Source organism: Hyalella azteca, unplaced genomic scaffold (genome assembly GCF_000764305.2).
Source record: "Hyalella azteca isolate HAZT.00-mixed unplaced genomic scaffold, Hazt_2.0.2 contig7917, whole genome shotgun sequence".
Taxonomy (NCBI): Eukaryota; Metazoa; Arthropoda; class Malacostraca; order Amphipoda; family Hyalellidae; genus Hyalella; species Hyalella azteca.
In genome coordinates, this window is record NW_025938026.1 from 13,091 (window position 1) to 30,581 (window position 17,491).

Consider the following 17,491-nt stretch of genomic DNA (forward strand, 5'->3'; position numbering starts at 1 on the left):
AGGTTTTACGAGCAAGAACGTGTAAAAATCGCATGCAATTCACGCGAACGGACTATTACGGTATTTAATTTTTATTTTAATACCGAATAATAACTTTAGGATCCGCCATCACAAAATTCTATACGCACAATAAGGGAAGGTGAAATGAAATTCTTTTTCAAAATTGTAATAAAATTAATTTGGCTTAATAAAATAAATTTCAACCGAAACTAAAACCGAACTTGGCCCTAATGTCGACATTTAAAAAAAACTCACATATGTAATAGTTATGGCGAAAGTTGGGAATACTTACAGGCTAATGATATATAATGCCAAGTTGTTCTTCACTTCATCTGAATAACTTGCGCGAATACAAGATAAAATGTAATTAAAGGCTCAACAATTTAGGTAACAATAAGCAGATCAATTGCATGCATACAATAAATAATGAATATTTCACAAAATAAATAGGATTAAAATAATCCACGATCTGCCAAATACTGCGTAAACTTCAAAGAAAATAAACCCGAAGTGATTTAATCGCACAAAGAATAATTATTATCGAATTATCTTCGTAGTTTTGATCAATTTAATTGTGCATTAATATCCTACAAAATAATTATTCCTAATCCTGGGCCCAGCTGAATGACAAAATACTATGAAGACATAATAAAGTCTTCTTAGTTTCGCAGAAAATAAAAGGAAAACTTCGAGCTGATCTAACACTGTTCACTTATACCTACCTTTGTTGCGGAGTAAATTGAGCAGTGAAGAGTTGCCAGTCTTGAACAGTAACGGCAATGTCTAATACATGTTCTTGACGGTCCACATTTGGAGTCACATTCCAAGGACTGTCGTTTGCTTATGAATTGATATTGATATTTGTGATTCATTTTCTCCTATCAAATTTATTTGCTTTGGCTTATTTTTGCTTCCTGATATCTCGTGAAATTCTAGTATTATGCCTTCCCATAGCTTATGTAAAAACGGCCGAAATTCGTGCCTGCACGCTTCACACAAACTTGTAGGTTTAATAACTGGTTATGATAGATATTTGATACGAGTATATAGGATAAATGGATAATTAGGGTTCTTCTACTCTTCAACCGTTCACATCTTGAGTTCTTCGAACACTCCGCTGTTTAATTAACCATGTTTTGTGAGGGTTAACAATAAAAAAACACGTCGACACCACTCAAGTCGTAGTAAACATCACTAACACGACAATAAGATGATAAGAAGTGAAAAAGATTATAACATTAATATCACGACGGCCTCTGGTCGACCTCCCCTTCGTCGTCATGGCCCTCAGGACCTGCGGACTTGACGACAGCTTTGCGGTAGGCGTTCCACTCCACGACGCAGAAGGTCAGGGTGCCCACCACGCAGAACACCACCAGAATGCCTACGAAGTGAGGAACTTTTAACAAACAAAAAAATACAAATTAGTGCGGCAAATATTCCTATTTGATCATCCGCCTTGCCATCTCATAAGAGGCCTTTTGACTATCGGGTATGCCCTATAATACATGTTTAACAGGAACGTAGTGAATAGTTATAAAACTACTCATATTAGAGGAATAAAATCAAGTAAATACAGAGTCCGGCAGGTAAGTATTGATAATTTGAACGGCACGCCACGATAGGTGATAACCTTGGGGGGTAAAGAGTGGGGATAATCTTGGGGGTAAAGAATGAGGGTATCTACTAAGCGAGAAGCGCCATTTCAGTAGCAGTGAAGACTTGGTCGAAACCGCATTGCGGATTCGTGTACAACACGTTCATTGAAAGGGGCCGTTCAGTTTTTAAACACACGGAAGTTTACTGAACCATTTAAACTTCAAACGTCTTCGTTGTTTTCCCAAATTTAAGACGATAATGAAGTGAATTGACCGAATTAGTTCTATAAGACCATGGGTTGATCGAACAGTGCAGACTCAAGCAAACATCAAACTTGTACGTCAAGTAATTGAAGCCGACCCTCGAAGTACAGCCGTACGATATGCTTGTCAATAGTCTCGTTTCAATATAAGTGTTGTAAACAAACATACGATGCTCTATTAACTACGTATCCATTAATACTACAATGCCACAACTCATTTAGTACCGAGATGCCAGTGCAGGCTGATGGATGTGGAATAGAAGAAGCAGCAGGCGGCACTGAAACTCTGCACGAACTTGAATACGGCGAAGGCAGGGCCAGAGTTGTCAGAGTACACGGAGCCCAGCAGCGAGTAGACCTGAGTGTTGAAACATGCGTCGCCGAAACCCAGCAAGAAGCTGCATAGCAGCGCAATCCAAACTCTGCCACAAGCAACGTAGAGGTCAATTGAAATTAACTCTAATACGTTAACATACAGTCAAATACTGGTGAAAATTTTTCGTGAATCTATGGAAAATTTGCAATACGTCGTAATTAGAGTTTTGCAAGTTGTCTCACATGGGTTGGCCGTCAGAAAATTTAGAAGGTCCATAAGTGTCGCCTAGGGGGGAGTCCTTGGGGAGGTTCAGGAAGATGAGGTAGAAGCAGACCATGTGGATCAGGAAACCCAGCAACACAATTGGGTCCCGCCCGAACTTGATTGTCTTGCTACCGAAGATCCCGAACGTAGCGCCGGCTGAGGAAATGAAGTAGATCGTATCATCGTAGAGAATCAGGCTTTTTGTGGCACAAACAACAGTTAAAATCTTCAAGATAATGAGTCGATTTGATTTTTTAATGGAGTTTTGGCAGTCAGCCGTTAAGGGGTGGGTACAATCAATGCTATGGGGAAGTGTCTACAAGTGCCACAATTGGAAGTGGAAGCTATCGGTTCAACATCGAATTGGTTAAAATCAGCCAGTTACAAATTAGAAAAGAAGGAAAGAAAAAACAAGCAATAATGAAGGCAGGAAGACAGTGTGGATGGACCAGAAGCGTCAATAAATAAGCTCATACCAAGGATCTCTCCAACTCCAATTGAGATGCCGGAGAGTCCGACCAACATCTTGGGGTCAGGGAAACGTTGCGTGAAACTCAGGCAAGCGCTGTACACCCCGCTGAAGAAACTCAGCTCCAGGCCTGCACAGTAACATTACTATTAGTACCTAAAATGTTGTATTTGTATATATTGTAAGATGTTGTATTTGAATATGAGAGTTTACAATTATCATAGGGCATAAATATTCATTATCAATCTTACAAAGGGCTAGATCGCTACATATATTTTGAGAAATTGCATGTAAAATAAAAAAAGTGTTTGGCTCTTATAAAAGAAAATAGGACAAACCCGTGTAAAAGAACGTGACGGACAACAGAAGCATGTCTTTGGTAACAAAAAGCTTAAAACTTTTCATAAGCTCTTTAGCAGGGGAACTCGTGGCATCAGATCTGCCTGATTGTGATCCCGGTTTGGGCAGTAGGAGCAGCACGAGAGTCCCTGCCACAGACACGGCCGTCAGGGAAATGAAGACCACGAAGCGGGTGTCTGCACTTATAACTTCCTGGCCTCGGAACTTCACGAACACGAAGATGTTGCCGAACACCATGCTGCACGATACATTTTTGTTGGGTTAGTATGCACAGAAGTACAAGGTTTATACACAAGTGGTAAGTTCCCATTATTATTATTATTATTATTATTCTACGAAGCGTTTATCGTGGCGTCTGGTTCAAACGACCTTCGAGAGCAGGTCGCACATAAGATCAACAGCTAGCGAAAAATAAATAGACACAAGAAAGGATGGGAACGGATAAAATGGCAAAGCAATAGATTCATGGGTTCTACGAAATAGTTCCGTCTTCAGGCGTCGACGAAACACCTGCAACGAAGGAGCCGAAGTTACGGAAGCCGGCAGACTGTTTCAGGTTCTGGCTGCGGCGACCAGGAACGCCTTGTCGCCGACGGTAGATAGACGTGTTGATGGGACGACGAGGCCCGCTGTTGATGACGAGCGCAGTTGTCTTCTAGAAGGCAGATCCAATACGCGCTGCAGACATTCCGTGAGATAAGGAGGCGCCAGACCGTGAAAGCATCGGAACGTCAGAACAGTGACCTTGAACTGCGTGCGCTGCTGAATGCGCAACCTGTGAAGATCGCGCAATATCGGGGTCACTTGGTCAAATTTTTGCTTATTCCACGAGTCGAGCAGCAGCGTTCATCAAGTGCCTCGGTCGGGAATCCATAAAATGTAGCATTACCATAGTCCAATCTGGTCAGAACGAGAGCCATTACAAGGGCTTCAAGGACCGGCCTCGAAAGACAGCGGCTGATGCTACGTATTCGTCGCAGAGCGCCAGAGCAAGCGGTGGTGACTTTGGCAATGTGCATGTTCATTGAAAGTTCCGAGTCCAGCAGAATGTCCATGGTTGCGAACTGCGGACGCAGGCATGACGAACTCGTTGCCCACGCGAACAGGGTTGGCCGGAAGCTGATGCTGGCGCCAAGCAGTCGCTAACCAAATAAAGTCGGTTTTTGATGCGTTGCGCTGGAGCCGGTTGGAGCGCAACCAGTCTGAAACAGCGTCCATGCAGGCAGACAGTCGATCCTGGAACGCTGCGGCGTCAGCCGGTGCACAGTAGCCATAAATTTGGGTGTCGTCTGCAAACATATGCGGATTCAAACTATGTGAATCAATTATGTGCAATACGTCGACAGCATATATCAGGAAGAGGATCGGGCCGAGAACTGATCCCTGTGGCACGCAGCAAGTGACTAACGATGGTGTTGAATGAGAGTTCCCGCGCCGAACGCATTGGTATCTATTGCTGAGATAGGACTCGAACCACAGCAGCACTGTGCCGCGCAGGCCGAATGATACGTCAAGTCGACGCAATAAAGTGGTGTGGTCGACCGTGTCAAACGCGGCCGCCAGATCGAGTAAAGCTAGTGCCGCAATGTTGCCACTGCCTACTGCGTGCAGAATGTCTAAAAGCACCTTCAGCTTAGCGGTTTCCGTCGAGTGGAGATGACGGTATGCAGACCGGAGGTATGAGACCGGCCTGCTGAAGATGGTTGTTCAGCGGTTGCGCCACAACGCGTTCCAGGAGTTTTGACAAAATCGACAGCTTGGAGATGGGTCGATTTGATTTGGGATCGGAAGCGTCAAGGTCGTAATGTAAGGCGTAATGTAAGGAGGAGGCGTAATGTAAGCCGATTTAAAGTTCATAGGAACAACACCATCAGTGACGCAGTGGTTGGAAAGTTCAACCAGAAAAGGTGTTAGGATTACAACATTCCCATTAAGTAACGACGTCGGCAGGGGATCACTGGCACACTGTTTGTTAGGCAACGCGCGCACTGCGGCGATGATATCGTCAGCTGTGGAGCGAGTGAATTCTTTGAGCACGCAGTCGAACGGGCACGGGGCAAATGCTGCCAGCGGAGCATCAGCCGACGTTCCTCGCACAGCAGAAATTTTTGTCTTCAAAAACCGCATGAAATTCCTCCACGCTTAAGTCACCCTAATCCTCTGCATGACCTCTTCCCATGAGTTTATCCAGCGAACGCCACAGCGCTCGAGAATCGCTGCGTTGCGCGTCGACTCTCTGGCGCCAAAATGACTCTCTTTTAGAACGAAGGGCGACATAATCGCACCGCGCATTTCACCAGGTGGAGGCCACAACAGCGGCAGCAGCAGGATTGCCGCGTCTGTTCGCCCGGTAGACATCCCGCTGGAGCAGTCGAATCCCGCGCTGGAGCCGCCCGCTGGAGCCGCTTCGAGACTCGCACATACCCGCTGGAGCCACTTCGAGACTCGACATTCATCATCGAAGCATGGGTCGGAGACTCGTTGAGGTACCCGAACTGTGCGCGCAGGAATGAGGTCATCGAGTGCACAGGTCAGCTCGATGTTGTAGAGTTGCACGAGGTCGTTGACTGTTAGTGTCAACCATGAGTCAGGCCGACTGTCGGCATAGTCGGGACGACTGCAGCTTTTCGCGTAAGACATCACTGTCGAGACCGCACCACGGACGACAGGTAACGGTCTTGTACGCTGGCACCGGGCGCACACATGGCACCGTCCACTGAAGTACTCGATGGTCGGATATTGCGATTTCGATGATGTCCACTGGCAGACTTTAGAGGTCAGCACGCGTGCTGACAACGTCCAGAAGTCCGCCCATGTCGTGCGTCGGCAAGGTCACGTGACAAACCATGCCAAATGTGGCCAGAAGGTCGTTCAGCTGACGAGACGATAGGTCTTCGACGCGAACCAGTCGAACATTAAAATCGACGATGATAAGGACATGATCGGAAAAAGTCACAAGGCTGTTGAAGACATCGCTCAATTCGACGAAAAAATTGCGAGACACAGCAACCGATCCAGGACTGTAGATGGTGAATGCAACGTCCGTAAACAAGGCACAGGTGACCCAAGCACATACTAGCTCAAAAGTGGTGGGTCAGGCGCCGATATCAAGATCGGGAAGGTGCACGCCCCATCTGGCATCGGTAGCAACTCCACCATAATTCGTCGCCAGGATGTGGGGTTGCATGCGGGGCAGAGTGTCGGGTTGGGGGCAGGATGTGCCAGGATGCGGGGCAGGATGCGCCAGGATGTCGGGTTGCATGCATCGCCAGGATGTCGAATTTTATGCACCTGGAGTCCTTTAGCACGAAGACGCGCAATGCAAACCGTGTCAGCGTCGTGTCAGGTCTCGGTCGGGAAAACGACGTCTAGTGAGTGCGAGCGACAAGTGCGAAGAAACTCAGCAACCTTGTTATTTAGCGAACGGATGTTGAGGCAGCCGCCACGATAAATGCTTCGTAAAATAATAATACCGTAATAATAACTCATCACAAGCCTGCACTGCAACACATCACTCGCCTGCACTGCAACACATCACTCGCCTGCACTGCAACACATCACTCGCCTGCACTGCAACACATCACTCGCCTGTACTGCAACACATCACTCGCCTGCACCGCAGCACATCACTCACCTGCACTGCAGCATAGACCAAAATATGCCAGAGTTCCTGGTTATGGTGACGTCGTCGGACATGAGGGTGAGGTAGTTGCCCTGGCCGGTCCAGATGAGGGCAGCGCCAAGACCCACGACCACCGACACCAGGTACAGCAGCCACGTGTGCGGCCATAGGAACGACGCGATGAACAAACTAGCCATGAACAAACCGAGCGTCATGACAAATAAAACTTTGGCATGGTCACTTATTTATGTCGGGGTGATAAGTCCCAACACAAGAACCAAGAGCCGTGGGATGAACAAACTAGCCATGAACAAACCGAGCGTCATGATGAATAAAACTTTGGCATGGTCACTTATTTATGTCGGGGCGATGAGTCCCAACACAAGACCCAAGAGCCGTGGGATGAACAAACTAGCCATGAACAAACCGAGCGTCATGATGAATAAAACTGTGGCATGGTCACTTATTTATGTCGGGGTGATAAGTCCCAACACAAGACCCAAGAACCATAGGAACGACGCGATGAACAAACTAGTCATGAACAAAACGGTGAAAAAATATTAAACTTATGCTCATATGGTTACAATGTTGAATAATTGTTATGTATCAGAATAACATATGAATATATTCATGTGATTAATGATTCGTAAAGCACTTGAGTAACAATTTATTCTTGAAGTATCTGTTACATCCGATCAAACGTGAATTTAAAATTGATTCCCTTTATTAAATTATAATAGAAGCAACTGTTCAAAATTAATAATTATACTTTATACGACCAGAAGCAAGACAAAGCTGATGTTCGAAGGTCTGAGCAGGCAAATACTGCAGAATTCAAACTACCTATACACTATACGTACTACGCGTTGTACTGATGCAGCACATATCTGCTCTGACATTCAGAGCAGATATGTGCATGGAAAGGCATGAAAGTAAGAGTGTCGAAGTGGGTAGACTGTACAGTAAGTGGCAGTGGTGCTTGTGGTTGTCAGGTGGTTAGTAGTACGCCTACTGAAGGCTGGCCTGATAATTATTTGACGGGACAGGAGGCGTTCAGAGTTTAGTTGGACAGTCGCGGGAACAAGTTCCTTATAATCATGGCTAACAGATATTAATCTACAATTCATATGCGCTGGTGCTCCATTAGTTTCCTTATCTATGTCCCCGAGGGTGCATGTAGGTTATCACATCCCACTTGAGCAATAATCATGTATGGACGTTTAGAAGTTGTATCCTGACCTCACTCATTATAGTCAAGTAAAACTAACTCTTGAAGCCACTTGAGAGTTCCGTAAATTCAATTTTATTCTCTATTTAAGAAATATTTAATCCATTATTTAGACCATTATTTTTATTCTCCATTACGTTTTATTGCAATCAAATCCAAGGTTGAAAGCAGCATACATCTGATCTAGTACATCATTTATTTTACTGCTAGTGAATTACAGGAGCCTGTGTTTCATTCATAATGAAACTTGTTCATGCAAGACGCGTCTGAACACCACACTCGCCCTACGGCAGGTCAGTGAGAGAACATATCCTGGCTACGGAGAACATGATTCGTGACCACTCGAGCCTCAATACAAAAATCAATACAAAAGTAGAGCAGTTAATTACCCCATGTAAATGTGGCTGGCAAGTCAACTACCCGCTGGGATACGCAAAAGAATACCCAAATTTTTATAAGGGGATGAATACTTCGTAAGCTACAGAATATGATGCTCTATAACGCAAATGAGGAAAGGTATTTGGAAAATCTAGAGTGTAAGCACTAGGCACACGCCTACATAGTATTCATACAAACAAATACGGAGAGTACACTCGTATAAGATAAGTACACACGTGTAAGTTAGTGCCCCAGCCACCATGGTAAGTTTAGGACCCAGGATGGTGAGGCAAGATGGGGCGACCCAGTTGGTGGTGGCGAACACAGCATACACCACGGCCAGCGACACGTAGCCTGACCCTGTGAAGCTCGGGTCATCCTTCTGGATGCTGTCGATCACCACTTGCTGAAATGGTAGACGATTGTGACGTGCCAGCAGTTAACATCAGGTGCCAGCAGTTGACATCGAGTGCCAGCAGTTGACACATCGAGTGCCAGCAGTTGACACATCGAGTGCCAGCAGTTGACATCGAGTGCCAGCAGTAACTGACAATGACCAAACACCCTGGATGACGGAAGCAATGGCCAGGGAGGCCTGGAAACAACACACCACACTGACAATGACCAAACACCCTGGATGGCGGAAACAATGGCCAGAGAGGCCTGGAAACAACACGCCACACTGACAATGACCAAACACCCTGGATGACGGAAACAGTGACCAGAGGGGCCTGGAAACAACACGCCGCACTGACAATGGCCAAACACCCTGGATGACGGAAACAATGGCCAGAGAGGCCTGGAAACAAAGAGCAGCGGCTGGACCTGCATGTTTCCCTGCGTCTGGAAGGACGTGAAGATCAGCATGAAGGCGAAGCCGAGCACCACCACCCCCAGCGTGCGTCGCTCCAACGCCATGGCTGCGGTCCTGGGTTCTTTGCTACCTCAAAATACCTTCTATTTATCTCAAGTGTACAAGCATAAACCGTAGAGCTAATTCACTCTTATTTGCATCATCTGCAGAGCGTGAAAGCAACACAATCGATGTGATTATTGCGGTTACCAGATATACATTGAGAATACGACCAATCTCACAGAAATAGATCTCACAGCATGATAGATAGACCGATCTCACATAGTAATTGATATTATAGAGTGTTCTTAAAGCGAATATATAATTTTACGTGGCCGCTTAAGAGCGTTGGAACTTTCGCTTTCAGCTAAGCCATGTATCTGCTCAGGTTGCGACTTTCTGAAAGTCCTAGAACATTATTTCTAAAACTGATAAGGATCAATAACTAACTCGTAGTCTGTACATATATATCAGTTCCCAGCAATAGCGTCATTTCAGGACCGAAGACTGTGCGGAGGTTAAAGTGATAATATATGCGTCAAAGGTTTAAACGTCAGATCAAACTGACAATTCAATTTCTTTTCGTTTCTCACAGCACACGAAGCCAGGATATCGTGCAGGCTGTAAATTACCTATGATCCGAGCTGCCAATATTGTACAAGACGAGCTTTTCTGACAACAATTCTGACGAGACGACCTACCCATTTGAACACAATTATAACATGACACAAATATTCAACGTGTAATATAAATAGTTTGTTGATTTATTTTTAAAATACGTTACAAAATCATAAAAATATGGAAAATTTTGAGTGGAAAAGAAGAACTTTTAAAAATCACAAGCACATGAGAGGCCCATTTGAGCGACGGCCAATTTTTCGCTATTCATTAACCGCCCTAAATCGGTTGTACCAGTCATCGTCTAACGAAGACCAGGCATGAATTTATGACGGAAAATACAAGTGACACATAAAATATCTTATCTTTGTACCACCAGCAGTGGGAATTTGTTCATATATGTCCTGAACCAGGAGGAGAATCTCTACAGAAAAACTCTTTGCGAAACAATTTGTGAAATTCAAATTTGAACGTTGAATTTACACACGATAATTCCATTCGAAGATTCGTAGCGCCTTCAATGTCAATAATCCTGGCATGTTTTTACACAGCTTTAATTCCGCATAGAGATTAGTATACATTTATGGCTGGAATGACATTGCAGGGTACTGCGTTTTAAGAATGGCTTCCCTATGACCGGTTTTAATTGATTGATGAGCAATAATATAGACGAGAATGAACTTGGCTCAAGGGCAAGAGGGTTAAAAGTTCAACGAACTCCGGGACGTCGTACACCACATCACCGTGTTCACCACATCACCGTGTTCACCACATCACCGTGTTAAAAGTTCAACGAACTCCGGGACGTCGTACACCACATCACCATGTTCACCACATCACCGTGTTAAAAGTTCAACGAGCTCCGGGACGTCGTTCACCACATCACCGTGTTCACCACATCACCGTGTTAAAAGTTCAACGAACTTCGGGACATCGTACACCACATCACCGTGTTCACCACATCACCGTGTTAAAAGTTCAACGAACTCCGGGACGTCGTACACCACATCACCGTGTTAAAACTTCAACGAACTCCGGCACGTCGTACACCACATCACCGTGTTCACCACACAGCTAGGCCATATCACATCTATCAAGCACCCTGGACCGACGAGCGAACTTATCAGCGTGGACAACAGCGATGGTTAGTTAACGCCTCATGATATGTTAACAATGGGAACCTGATACGCACATACACTGTTAGAAAAAACGGTGAAAAAACGGTCCCACTGGCGTTCTAGTGGCCGGTCGCCCCGTGAAAATAAACTATTTCGTCGTTTTTATCAGATGTTTTACGGATTTCTAGTGTTAAATTAGAATAAAAACGGTAACACGGTGTTTCTTTTCACGTGCCGACCGGCCACTGAAACGCCGGTAATACCGTTAACGGTAATTTTTCTAACAGTGTACGCGCACACACGGTTTACATTTACGGTAATAAGCGTACAGTGGCGATACGTAACCCCGCGTACTTGCTGCCTGCGTATCCGTCCCAGCGCATTATATTTACTGTTAATATCCATAGATGATAAATTTACTTGCGCGCGGTAATAACTTAAATTGTGGCGGTTTACGGATAAAAATTCAATCTGTTTTAGAAAGAGTCGAAGCAAAAAGGCTTTAAAAAATACCAGATGCATAGACTTGATCGTATGGGTATTACAGGCTATCGAAAATTAAGAAATAAGAATAAAAATAGGCTCAATAAGAATTTCATATAAAAATATAAAAGCATATATAAATGAACACAGCATCGACATGAGGGGCATTGCTTTCAATTTTATATACTATATATAGTTATAGTATACCATATATACGTAGTGGTACTAGTATTATAGCAGGAAATGTTACCACATTACAGTACTATGTTAAATACTTTGTTGTATACTAAATTACGATTGCAAGATTCGTTAGACGTTTTCCTGGTGTTTGATAGATATTTATTGCTTCATATAATGATGCGGATAACAACCACCATAACACCTCTCATAGATTCCATATTAATGGGTTTTCACAGCAATGAAGCACCACAATTCCCACGTTATGAAGCCTTCGTCCGGCCGACGGCTGCTAAGCAGACTAACGACATACACTAAACAAAGAAGGATAGGCCACAGAAATTCTAAGTTACCCTTGTCCCCGTTCATGGGAGAGGCCCGCCTGGCGATGACATCTGGAGCCGATAGCTTATCTCGCTCGGTGTGGCACTCGCACGTGAATACCAAGGTTGTACTGTACAACCTCAACGCTGAACAAATGGTGACTGTACCAGCAAACCCATACACCTCTATACAGCATACAGTGACTGTACCAGATAACTCATATACACCATTACAGCATATGGTGACTGTACCAGACAACCCCTACACCAATACAGCATTCAGTGACTGTACCAGATAACCCCTACACCAATACAGTATACGGTGACTGTACCAGCAAACCCCTACACCATTACAGCGTACAGTGACTGTACCAGATAACCCCTACACCATTACAGCGTACAGTGACTGTACCAGCAAATCTCTACACCACATCAGCATACGGTGACTGTACCAGATAACCCCTACACCATTACAGCATACAATCACTGTCAGACAACCCCTACACCACAATAAAAAGGTCGTGTTCCTCTACATTCCCAGTTGAATACATTATTTATACCTTATAACCCCCAGAACTACAGCCCGCTATGGTACATGCTGCTTACACCCAACAGTTGCACGTTCATTACAATGTAAGTTAGCTGTACTGTACCACCTCCACATCACTGCAATATTCAGTCATAACACCCCCTATATAGGTCTAGAGAATATAATGTGTAGAGCCTATAGCCCTAGAAGAATATGACCACTACAACCCCATACATAGAATGATTGATTATGCCTCCAACGCCAGCAGTATATTTTATTTTCATCAAATCCTTATAACAGGAGAATCACAACTGCATCAATACATCAAAAGGCTATCCCATACAACCTCCAACATTGTTCTTACCACCATGCCAAAGTGTTGCAGATAAGGAAACAATGTAAACCTCACAACACAGAAAAGAACAATTTTCATCAATACAATCCATGATACCAACTTATAATGATAATACCCTCTTTTATAAAAAAGGCCCTCTCAATAAGTACAATAAGGACAAAAGTTCCAGTTTCATCTAGCAAGCAATAATATTCATCCTATCTAATGAAATATTTTGTGCTAGTTATAGATTACTTTTATTAATTATTGTGTAGATTTTCCAGATCAGATAAATAAAAGAAAAGATAAAACAAGTTGGTACTTGAATATGTTCTCATGCATTAGAATATACATTTAACTATAACAAACAACAAGAAAGCAAAGAGAAAGAAATTAATTAATTGATAATAAACAATAAAAAAATAAATTAAGATATAGGTATAAATATCTACTGGCACTATTGACTAATATAATAAGGTATACTCACCAAAATAAGAGAACAAGTGTTGAATGCTGTGAAGATAAGGAAGAAGGCCAGGCCAAAGAAAGGCAACCACCTGCAGCACTGCATGTTGCTTCTGTCCTCCTGAGACGACTGACACTCACACACCGGGTGTCTTTCACAGCAAACTCCAGAGTTCTCAGGAACTCTCTGAATAAAAGGTTCTTCTGTAAAGTTCAAAGGATGAGAACATTACTAATAATTTATTATATGTATATATATATTCTATACATATATATATTATATTTAGAAGGACATGCATCAAGTAAGCAATGATAAAGCTCCTAAGGATTTAAAAATTAAGATATTTATTATTTATATATTGAAATCTGATAACTTAGGGTAAATACTAATAGTTATATTACTAATAAGGAATAAAAAAAAATCAGAAAAAATTACATCAATAAAACTGTTTGATGCAACATTTTCTAGCTCAGTACATAGTAATAATGATATTTACTTGACTTTCCAACTCTTTTGTACCAGCATGCTAACATTAATCTTTGGGAAAAATATCATTGAAGTGTACAGAAATGAAATGATTCATAGAGGATGGAAATGCAAAATTCAAGGCATTAATCTTATACAATGTAGCTTCAGAAGACATAGAAAAGCTGCTGAACCAGCATAAAAGATTTACAAGAAATGAATCATGGGTAACTTTTTAGCAGGTTAGCCAATTTTATTGTCAATAGAAAATATTAATTCTGTTAAAGTGATGCAATTTTATACTCTAGAAATGTTTTTTCATGTAAATTAGTATTAGATGGCAGAATATACTTGTTTATACACATGTGAATGTGATTGATGACAAGAGAATTTGTTGATTTATATTATCAGGGACAGGGAGTGGAACTTTTCTTCAGATGACAGTAGATTAAAAGGCAAGTTTCAGGAAGTAGTTTTTGTTTATTAACAACGTTTCACGGTTTCAAATGCAACAAACATTCATTTTCAAGTTAGAAGCATTAAATATTGAAATTTTTGTGGAAATAAGTAAATAATATACATAAATAGGACACAACAGTAAAATTTTGGATACCTAACAAATTACTATGAAAATTTTTTCAGAGTTCAGACAAATCCCGCCCTCCAGCAGTCCAGGTATCTATTTTTTGACTAGCCTACCAGATTTGTCTGAACTCAGAAAGAATTTTCATAGTAATTCGTGATCCAAAATTTTCCATCTCTGGCCTCTGCTTTGCCACTATCATGACTATGCAGTATGCATATTGCATAATGATAATGCGTCTATGCGGACTATGCCCTGAACAGGCAGATTTACAGGCTGAACATTTGATGAATTGACGTCTATTAATGAATCGTGATTCGTGAATATATGCAGCAGATAAAGCAACATAAAGTCATCACCTTCACTGGACTGCGACATCATGTCGCTTTGATCTTTACAATGCTATTTTTTTTTATCAACCAACAGCTTGCTGATGGCACCACCAGCACCAGCGGTTACCGCACCTCGCCTTCGAGCAATTGCTGCAACAACATTTCGGTGTAATGTTGAGTCCGATCCGTCTTGTCGGACAATGAAACGTGAACTCAACATTATTTTGCAAGACGCTAGCAGTGGCCCATTGAAACAGGGTGGGTATAAAAGACTTTTTTACAATACGCTCACAAGGAATAGTCAAAAAAAAAAAGTGCAACAAAAGAGTTCAAAATTTGGAGCGATGGGTATTCTGATGAGTGCATGTAAAAGAGTTACATAACATAACATAGTGATGTCGGCTCTGAAGTGTAGGCCTGATGTGGCCTGTCGCCGATTCTTTTCCATTTCGTGCCTTGTTCATAGATCTAAACTCGTGTCATTTGAATATCGACGCGTAGGCGGGTGGAGAGGGGGCGGGTGGAGAGGGGGAGGTGTAGGGGCCAAGAGGGTGGGGAGGGTATAGGAAGGCGAGGCCTGAGCGCAGTCAAAGCAGCGATTGTTCTCGGGTTACCGGCAGTCGCCGAGGGTTTCAAAACTTGCCCTCGTTTCACGCACTAGAATTTGTCGGGAATACAATTACGGATACGTTACGGATACAGTTACGGATACAATTTAATCTTCCAATCATTTTCCCTGAGCCTACAAAAGCTTCGGATTTGACGTGTGAATTTCCTGGGACAAAGTCTGCGTATGCCGTATTGATTAAGTGGTTGGTGAGATGACAGGGTAAAACGGGTATAAGCATATAAATATGACAGGCTTGACAGCCCATTATTATTAGATGTAAGGTGTTAAGGTGATGAATATAATATAGATTCTCCAATTACCGTAAGTGATGTTCGTGAGAGAGGGTTTTCAGAGTGCGAATATACGTGTAACGGTGTAAGGCCAACAAGGTGGGCATTATTCTGTTGTAGAGCAAATGCAAATTTTGTAAGAGTTAACAAACAGCTGGAATGAAATTAAAGTCAATAGTGAGTTTTAAGAGCTTGGGCTCAGAGAAACAATGAAAAACACCCCAGGAAGGTGACTGCCATAGGTGAAAGAACGACTGGTGATGATGATTGTGATGTCGGAAGAAAAAGGGCTAGGCCAGCGCTCCTCTTTTTGTAGGGAAACCCGACCGGAGGGGACTGACGAGGTAAGTGGTACTGTCTAAAACGATACGAGTACGTCTAGAAGGATGTGTAGTAGAACGTGACCGTTCATGACGAGAAAAGCCGTTTTATGGCGGCCACCTGAAATTACCGCATTTGTCTCGTAGCTTATGGTGCGACCGGCCACTGTTCCAGTGGCAAACTTTAGCATTAAGTTTAACTGAATATATGACTATATTTAACTAAGCGATTCAGTATGCATATATAGTCTTAGGCAAATGATTCTTGGGTCCAAGTTTTAGTCAGAAGCAGCACTCTACACATTGATAATGTGCTCGGGTGACATTCAAACAGTCTCGCTTAATTTCCAGCAGCAACCTGTTCACGTACTAGGGAAACTTTTACCTTCATCCTGGTTCCAACGTCGCCACGTAAATTCAGTCGTGCATTTCTGAGGTGCTACTACCTAGCGTCAGCGGTTTCCTACCTGCCTGTCGCCCTGCCTGACGTGAAAATCAGAATTCTCATTTTCTCCACTAGTTGATGGAGAGCCGCTTGGTTAAAGAGATTGTGAGTTGTAGGAGAATACAGCGGAGGAATGGATTGCGACAATGATGGACGCTTTAGCTTGAGTGACCGCTGATATAATTGAGCTTGGAAGGAGATATAGGGCAACGTTTCGAGACTAGAAAAAAATTAAAAAGCTATCGAGAGGGGATTGCAGTGCTTTTATAACAAAAAATGAGTTTTATTCCATAGTACCGATGCATTGCAGAAGTAATAGAACATCAATATTAAAATAAAGTAGCGAATATTAATATAGTAGTATATAGTATAGTGGTGTCAGCGTTGATTCTTAACCTCGCAAAATATTCACAGATTGTTGCGGATCTCGAACACGCAACTCACAGCTTCAATTTTGCGTCGCTTAAGCGCCCGGCCTCCTCGACGATTTGACCAAAACTGCCGCAAGAAGCTGGAATCGAACCCATAATTCACTGTTCCTATCCTAATCCTCTGAACTGTCAACACTGGGCTGCCTTTTAATTAGTTCAGCTACCATTCCGATATACTAATTTAATAGGTATTGGCTTTGTTAATAGACTGTCTTTAGCCGTTCATAATCATTTAATATCCCGCTTCACCTTAAGCATTTCTGAAATAGCCCATTGAGGCGCTGGTACTACTCGCATCCGGACTTATATGGTCGTGACGAGGCACCAATCCTTCCTTTGGAGAGGATGCAACTGGTATCTTTGATACGTGAGTTTAGTTATTCATAAATATTAAAATCACCTTATCTATTGGTGCTATAGTAAACGTGGTGTAGGTTGACATAATTTAAGTAAAGGTTGACATAATTTGAGTTTCGACTCAGTACCAATCTATATATGCTGTCTAAATAGCCTAGTTTAAATATCTTTGAATTGTATAAACTTTCGGGAATTTTTTGCATTGATGATATTCGCATAACATCTCATTATCGGGATAATAAGTTTGTTATTATGGAAA

General features: G+C 42.7%; 1 protein-coding gene across 3 annotated transcripts; it reads right to left on the reverse strand.

Annotated features, from left to right (window-relative positions):
• Positions 1 to 1,164: 1,164 nt before the first annotated feature.
• Positions 1,165 to 14,924, reverse strand: LOC108672755 (UNC93-like protein MFSD11). Of its 3 annotated transcripts, none has more exons than XM_018160481.2 (9): positions 14,807 to 14,924; positions 13,421 to 13,585; positions 8,735 to 8,904; positions 6,905 to 7,081; positions 3,249 to 3,508; positions 2,918 to 3,040; positions 2,420 to 2,597; positions 2,087 to 2,283; positions 1,165 to 1,384 (listed from the first exon to the last, which is right to left on the reverse strand). In XM_018160481.2, the coding sequence occupies exons 2-9, from the start codon at positions 13,502 to 13,504 to the stop codon at positions 1,245 to 1,247; spliced, it is 1,329 nt and encodes a 442-aa protein (XP_018015970.1). In that variant the 5' UTR covers positions 13,505 to 13,585; positions 14,807 to 14,924; the 3' UTR covers positions 1,165 to 1,244. The 3 variants fall into 3 exon arrangements, with proteins under 3 accessions (XP_018015970.1, XP_018015968.1, XP_018015969.1); XM_018160479.2 differs by having other exon boundaries at positions 13,421 to 13,602; XM_018160480.2 differs by lacking the exons at positions 13,421 to 13,585; positions 14,807 to 14,924 and adding an exon at positions 9,324 to 9,539.
• Positions 14,925 to 17,491: the final 2,567 nt, after the last annotated feature.